The 7,839-nt window shown below is 38.4% G+C and overlaps 1 protein-coding gene across 2 annotated transcripts; it reads right to left on the reverse strand.

The window, feature by feature from the left end:
* Window positions 1–497: 497 nt before the first annotated feature.
* Window positions 498–7,370, reverse strand: LOC120256444 (nucleobase-ascorbate transporter 12). Of its 2 annotated transcripts, XM_039264125.1 has the most exons (11): window positions 6,550–7,370; window positions 5,815–5,912; window positions 5,540–5,710; window positions 5,006–5,106; window positions 4,141–4,276; window positions 3,962–4,012; window positions 3,531–3,818; window positions 2,602–2,836; window positions 2,165–2,451; window positions 888–1,132; window positions 498–619 (listed from the first exon to the last, which is right to left on the reverse strand). In XM_039264125.1, the coding sequence occupies exons 1-10, from the start codon at window positions 7,196–7,198 to the stop codon at window positions 911–913; spliced, it is 2,238 nt and encodes a 745-aa protein (XP_039120059.1). In that variant the 5' UTR covers window positions 7,199–7,370; the 3' UTR covers window positions 498–619; window positions 888–910. The 2 variants fall into 2 exon arrangements, with proteins under 2 accessions (XP_039120059.1, XP_039120058.1); XM_039264124.1 differs by having other exon boundaries at window positions 561–1,132; window positions 6,550–7,369.
* Between the last annotated feature and the right edge of the window lie 469 nt (window positions 7,371–7,839).

A 7,839-nucleotide genomic window follows, 5' to 3' on the forward strand; every position in this document is an offset into this window, starting at 1 on the left:
TTAACTTAAACTAAGTCATAATAACTATTCATATCAATCATTATTATTTAATTATTATAATAAATCATTTAGATTAATAGATTTATAATTAAATAAGCAAATGAGTTAATTGGTAATTTACCCATCATAACTTCTACTCCTCTCCCACTCCCCTCGAAAGTGAGGCATGGGAACTCCCCCTTCATCCCTCTACTGCTTACTCATGTCTCTTCCACTCCCATTACTCCACTTCCAAACGAAAGCTTACACCATGTAAAGTATCATTTCCAATCAAATCCTTCCAACAACCCCGCAATAAAATAAATTTAAAAATAAAAATAAAAAAATTTCCTGGGTTTCAAGCATATTGTACATCAACTTTATATATATATATATATAGATTTACCCATATGGTTGGTTATCAAGATTCAATCAAAGAAAAAGATCACAAGATGAATTATTTTTAAAATAACGAATACATTTTTTTTTTCAAAGCAGAAAGTAGGTTTATTATATCCAGGGTTTTAAATTGAAAGCAGCAGCACAATTAATGGGCTTTAAAACAAAAGTTCTTGTAAAACTAAACTACACAAACCACCATTCTTTTTTCCCTCCCCTGAAGAATGTACATTCAGTTTTCCTACATAAACACAAACGACTAATAAAAATGCCAGGAAAGATACATGATAGAACACAAGTGCGAAGTAAACAAGTCACCAACACCCTACATACAGTCCATACAAACATGCTCTAAGTTTCTCGGCTCTGAAGACAGTCCATTAAGATGCTAAACAATAACTACTGACAAAAGGATACCTCTGCAGAACAACATACTATCTATGATGACTACTGAAACTATGAGGATGCATCAGGGAATGAGAGAAACAAAGGAGAATATAAATAAAAACCTGAAACATGCTGATGCACCGTGTCACAAACCAACCCATCTCACCCATCTAAATGCTCGACCAACTCTGAAAGGCAGCTCATAATCTCTCGAGAAACTCGGTTCTCTCCTAGCATCCTCCTTCTCAGACCATGAGTACATCCCACGCTCTTGCCGTGTACCAGGAACAGTATTGTCAAGGACAACAGCAACAAGAAAAGCAATAACCATATTTAACGACAGCACTGTGTTCAAAATGTAATTTACCTGTTGAAACAAGTAAAAAGTTTTCCCATGAATCTTACACAACAATTTTCTTTTTTCAAAAAGATATACAAATCCACTTGAAGTACATTAGCTAGTGGTTAGAAATTGATGCATGCAACTTAGCTTCAAGGCCTCCCTTATGCCATTGCCAAAAATATTTGACACCAATTCAAAATTTGTTGTATCCAAGTAGATTCCAGAATTCAGTTGTACTAGGAGGGTATAGGCATTAGAAGGATATATGCTGTTAGAAGGGTCAGGCTACAAAAGGGTCAGCACTTACATAGTAGTTAACAAACCAAGATCATTCTTCAGCACCTTGTGAAGGAGGGAGGGCTATGAAATTATTGGAGAAGGTAACTTCACTAAGATTTGAAGTGACAAGGATAATGCCATCAAGTTAGAGCAAGCTAGGGCTCATGTTCTGTAACACAAGTCAGTAGGAAACATCAACATAGGGGGCATACCTTGTCAGTGACTGTTGCTCCAAATTATAACACTGTAATGCAGCACTATGTCAAAAGACGCAAAACTTGATAAATTTGAGAAGTATGCATAATCAGTAAATGTTTATGGAATACTTAAGTAAACTACTTGGTTATTGGTTGCTACAGAATTTGAATTACACAAATCTACTGTGAAAATTTAAATTAAAAATAAAAATAAATTATTAAAAGAAGAATCCACAGTCTTACTGTTTTGAATGCTAACAAAAGCAATAAATATCTATGCTTGAACTTTCTGTGAATGGCTTGATTTATAGTATTTCTTTTCTGTTTTATTTAACTAATATACAAATGCCTTAAATTAGATATGTTGAATTACTGATTCAGGAAAAGATCAAATTTGAAAGAAAGTCTCAGGCAAAGCATTCCTGTAAAAGTAACTTGCCTTGCTGATTCTGCGCATAACTATTATCGAGAAAAAGGGAGAAAACACAAAATTCTCCCAGTAAAAAAACAGGCCAAACTGAGTCACACACTGATGGTGTTATCTATCTAGCAGTGAATGTCAAGAGAGTTGTGAGCATACCCCTCCATATCCAGTGTGGAATGGTCCGTGAGAAGCAACTATATATGGCTGGAAATAAGATGGTACTGAAGAGTTGGCACTGGGAGAGATTCCGTATTGCTGAAAATATGCCGGTACTGATAAGGAGAAAAATAAAGACAGCCCGACTATGATATTATTTCTAGAGCTTCCAGCCTCACTGTAGCGCAGAGTTGACAAGCCTATTGCTGCAAGCATGGCCCACATAAAGCAAAGAAGACCAGCAACTATTACTTCGGGAATTGAAGCAATAAACCCTCCAACTTTACCTGCAAAAATGGGAGAGCACAGAGCAATCAAACATTGTACATTGTTCAATCATTGAGGCAAGTTATGCAGATCAATAAACAGTTACTACGAACCAAAATCAAATTGTCAGCAGACTGTTTAATTTAAAGAGGGGGATAAACTTCACTTACCAACAAGAGATAATAGGATCATGATTCCAGCACCCACCTCAACTGCTCTCCTGCTAGCCATTTTGGTTATGCCAATAGTATGAATATTTTCTGTAAGGGTAGTAGAACCAACTCCTGTACCCCAGAGACCAGCCAAGATGCTGGAAACACCTTCTATCGTTATCCCTCTGCTGAGTACACCAGGTGTCGGTGCTCTCGTTGTTGCAAATACGGATGAAGCATGGTATGTGCCAACCTAGAAAGCCAACCAAACTCGTTATAAACAAAGGATGATAGGACTTCTACTTGCACAAAACCATGGTATTTAATAAACAGAAGTAGCATCAAATATCCAATTTGTAACAAAACAGTGTATATCTGACAGCATGACAAATAACTGACACTGGCACAATTCACATGAGGGCTTATCTACATATTATTTGTTAGCTGTCAAATAGAACATGTTGAAAAGACAAAAATTAGCTGAGGAACATAACATAAAGTATGTGGTTGAACAAGCCAAAAAATAAGAATAACATGATAAGTATTACCATAAAGCAAAATAACAAAATCTTTAGTAGTTGAATTCGTAATGAATGCCCTAGGTTACCATAGCAATTAAATCAAGTGGAAGCAAATTAAACCAAGATTAAAAAGATGGGAAAAAGAAAAACTTGGACGATTGAAACTTTCACAAGTGCTTGTGTTGCTCCCCTCCTTTTTGTACGCCAACTCATCAAAGAGTTGGCTAGACACCAAGTGAGAGTTTAGAAGTTTGAGTTTGATCCCATAAAAACAAAAAACAAGAGGGGAAAAAATGGAAGAGAGAGAGAGAGAGAGAGAGAGATTAAAAGCAAAGATATAATGACATAATTGTTTCAAAGAGCAAAAAGATATTAGAACTGATATTAAGATCTGAAAATTCAAGTACCTATGATAGAGGAACTTACTGAATCAACAGATGCGATTATGGCTACTGAACACATAACTATTGCGAATTTCCAATTAAACACAGGAGTGCCCCATTGCAATGGATATGGAAACCTGAACCATGGAGAAGACCTTAGTGCGTGGGAAGTGTCAACTCGGCAGTGTTTCATTCTTGAGATATGCTTCCTGCAGTAATCTGATATAATATTTGAAGCAGGAATATTTATATCACAGCCTTTATAGCTGTAGGCTCCTGATTCGGTTAGAAGGAAGGCTAAGGCCCATGTGATGCCAAGACCCAAAGGAACCTGTAAAAAAGAAGCAAAATGACAAATTCAACAATGCATCAACATCTTAGTCCTGGTTAGATCAGCAATTGATGTGCTTTTGCCAACAGCTGCCCAACTTGCGAGTATTATGAGTTTAGAAACAAAAGGTTCATTGCACTTACTGTATAGACAAGAAACACACGGTGGCCAAACACCCTTATTTTACGGAGATACTGCATGGAAGGGACAGCAAATCGTCAATTCTTTTCCTTTATGCTGTCATGTGCTTTATGAATAACAAAGCAAGAAGTATTGGAATTTATAACTTCAATATATGAAGTGCTAGGTATGAATAACTCACAAGTGCAAAAATTATAACCAGCATAATCTGCACAAAACCAATCTCCAGGCAAGTTCCCACTTGAGTAAAACCATAGCTGAAAAAGGACAATCCAACCGCCGTAATGGTAGCCGATGTAACTACTGGAGTGATCAGCCTATTAACAAAATGATTGCATAGGAAAGAATTAGTTCTTTCATTGAAATGCTAAAAAATTCTAACAAGTCATGAAAAGACTTTCCACCAACTAAAACTCTACAGAAGGCTTTCTAGCAACTAAAATTTATTAGCTATCCATAAAATTTACTAACACTATATATATATCAGTGATGTGTACACTGTATATCCTCTGCAACATTCATTTGGACAAGTCAAGTTGACTTCCATTAGCAGCTAAAATGTATTAATAATCCATATAATTCACTAACAGTACATAGATTAGCAATGTGTGCATTAGATGTCTACAACTGTCATTTGTATGGTTGCCTGTCATTTGTGCATGCCTAAATTTGACCTTCTAGCCTAAGTAAGGTGATTTTAAACTTATAAACTATTCTGTCCTCTACAAGAGCATAAACTGTAAAATGCAAATTATCACACATATATCCATAGAGTTAATAATGGAAAACAGAAGAATGACATGCTGGAATAGTGACATGTCTGATGGACTTTAATAGCATGATTTTAGCACAAGACAATGGCAAAATGATTATTGAAGATGAAGCCTGCTGGATGTAAAAGTGACCATCAGCAACAGGACAAGCTTAGAAGTGAATCAAGCGAGCATTGGAAACAGGACATACTTTCCAAATATTTATTTGATCACTGACCCACTACCAAATTGCAGAATAACTATAGAATCACATTGCTCGTAGTTCCATTATACCTTATGAGAAGTGACATAATCCCACTATATCCAAGTATTGCTTGGAATGCAGATGATATTATCAATGACCCCTGCAACTGCTTCATTATATGTTTAAAATTCTGCAGGAAACATACGATTGCAATGATCAAAGGATGATTAACTGCACAAATCAATGTAGAATAAGAAGAACTTGCTAAAAAATACACCATTTATAGATTAGAATATCAGAAAGTTGCCGTGAAGTTTAACCTAAAATGGATGAAGCTTGAACTAAAACAAAAATTCTCGTAGAATGTGTCAAGTAACTTTTTTGCCTATAATTTTAGTTATGGTATTTTTACAAGCTACATGCAGAAATTTATCTTGTTAGAAGATATAAGGAGCATATCGGTCCAAAAAAAAAGGGGGGGGATGAAGAATAGGTAATAATAGACAATAAGCTACATCTCCTTGAGATAATATGAATCCATAACTGAGAAAAATAGAGCATCCTCATAAGAAAGAAGCAGAAGAAAAAACATGATTAAAGAAAGTAGAGGAAAATAAGCATACATTCCCATTTAAACTCTCGAAATCACGCGAGTTGATAATTGCCAATGCTGGTGCAAGAAAGACGAATGATGGTCCTTGTACCAAAGGTAGCCTTGATCCGAAAAATGTGTGGAGCAGTGTTGTCACACCTGATATGAAAAGCACTGTAGAGACAACCTCAGAAGTCTCTTCCTGTAAACATCACATATTATTTGAAATAAAAAATCATGGGTTGAATCAGTTAACTGTGCAGAAATTCAGAGGAGTTGCATTGAAATGTGTTGAACACTAGTCACCTTAGTGCCTCCCATAGCTGGAACAATGATCAAAGGCATAAGAATCAGAGACCCCATCATGGACAAATAGTGTTGCACCGCATACAATATAATTGGAACTGCAAATAAGTGATGAAGAAAACCATTACTTTTGTAGAGCGAACATATGCACATTAAGCAAAATTGCTTAACCATATACCACCAAATTGTCTATTGTAGTCCTCTTGTTACTAGTATGTTTTTGAATTGGTAACTATCAGAGAATAAGAAATCAGAGAACTTGCCTTGATGTTCCATTGAGGAAACAAATTTTTCAAAAAGAAGTTCCTCATATATGAATCTATCAATTCTTTCTTGAACATGGCAGAAGTTTTTCCAACTAAATTCAGTTTACATCAAAAAATCACAGGAACTATGTCAATGCAGGCACATTAAAAATTATGATGCTTACTTGAAATAGTAACTATTAAGCAAGCGATTGTCCATTGAAGTTGTGCTTTCTAATGAAGATTACATTTATGACTCATCTAACTACCTAAAGTCAAATAAACAATGTGCTTCCTTCCAACAACAACCAGAAAGAAGAAAAATTGCATGACCATGTTTCTCTGCTGCCTCGCCCATCCAGTATGACATCTCAAAGGTTAGCCAATTGGTAATATAAGGTTTAGCAGGTGTCACAATCTATCTGAATAAGCCACTAAAGGATACAAGTATCTTGACAAGTCTGAATAAGTAGGTGCTACAAATGCTCACCAAGACCTGGCGTGTCCCTGAGCTCATAGTTCATGTGTGTTGCCCGTGTTTCAACTTCATCATCATCCATAACTTGTGGCAACGTGACGGCTTCCTCATCCCTCCTGGGTCTTATCGGCGGGGGAGGTGGTGGATTGGGAGGCCCGGAGCCCAATGACCCGTTTGGAGGCGGCAGAGGGCCAACATGGCCGTTGGGTGTCGTCGCCTGCACCGGAACAGGGCGTGCAGGCCCATTGGGAGTGGCATGCGACATCTGGCCAGTCAAAGTAGGGACCGAGCCGGCAGTCCTCACGCCCCCATTGGCTTCCCTTGCGTTCCTGCCCGCCTGATCCATCTGGGCAGGGGGATCGCCACGGTCCCGATTAATCCTCTCAGCGGTAGAGGTAGCAGGAAGAGGTGGTGGGATTGGAGTGTTAGTGGGGCGGCGAGCGTCCAGATCCGGGTGGTTTTCAGCCTCCCGGGGCCTCGGAAGCGCAATCTGGCCAGAGGTGCTAGGTGTGGAGTCCCCGGAAGCCATCGGCCTGAATCCCGTCCTCCGCGCCCAGGAGAGTGGCTGCCGCGGGGCATTCGACTCCACGGAAGAGGCCGGAGCCGAAGGCCACGGGCCGGGGCGCGACCGCCTCGGCGGCTGCAGCTCGTTGGTCGCCATTGCTAGCTAGTCGGCAATGCAGAAGGCCAGGACCAAGGATCGGTTCCTATCTACGCTATGGAGAGAGGAAACACAACGATGGAGCTGGAATGGGGTTTTGGTTTTTTTTGGCCTTGAGGGGCAATGCGGGCGAGCGCCGAGTAATAGGGTTTTAGGAGAGAGATAGAAGTCAGAACTACAAATTACAAATACAAGGGAGCGTGCGGTAAAGAGGAGAGGATGCAATTGTAAGTGAGTGAGAGAGTACACTCGGTAAGTTCAAAGTTGAAAAATAAATAAATAAATAAATAATATATAAATATATATAATAATTAATAATAAAAAGACAACGGTTTTGAAGAAAAGTGAAGAGAGAGAATGAAGGTGGTGGGGTCTGAAATCCGTTTCCGGATTAAGATTTGATTTTTCCACTGGCCGATGGTTTGATTTGGATGGAGGATGATTAAAAGTGGCAACAATATTAAATGGAATGTTTCTAAATCTGTGTAAAAGATTTCTTTTTGGTACCTGTTGAGATGAACGGCTGTGATGTAGCCATAATGTGGATACCAGTCCATTCTTCATATCCGGAGCCGATGGATGGATTGCTGCTATTGCAGTTGCTAAACACTGTTTCATCTAGCATGCTAAAAAGTTCTGTT

This window comes from Dioscorea cayenensis, unplaced genomic scaffold (assembly GCF_009730915.1).
Source record: "Dioscorea cayenensis subsp. rotundata cultivar TDr96_F1 unplaced genomic scaffold, TDr96_F1_v2_PseudoChromosome.rev07_lg8_w22 25.fasta BLBR01001448.1, whole genome shotgun sequence".
Taxonomy (NCBI): Eukaryota; Viridiplantae; Streptophyta; class Magnoliopsida; order Dioscoreales; family Dioscoreaceae; genus Dioscorea; species Dioscorea cayenensis.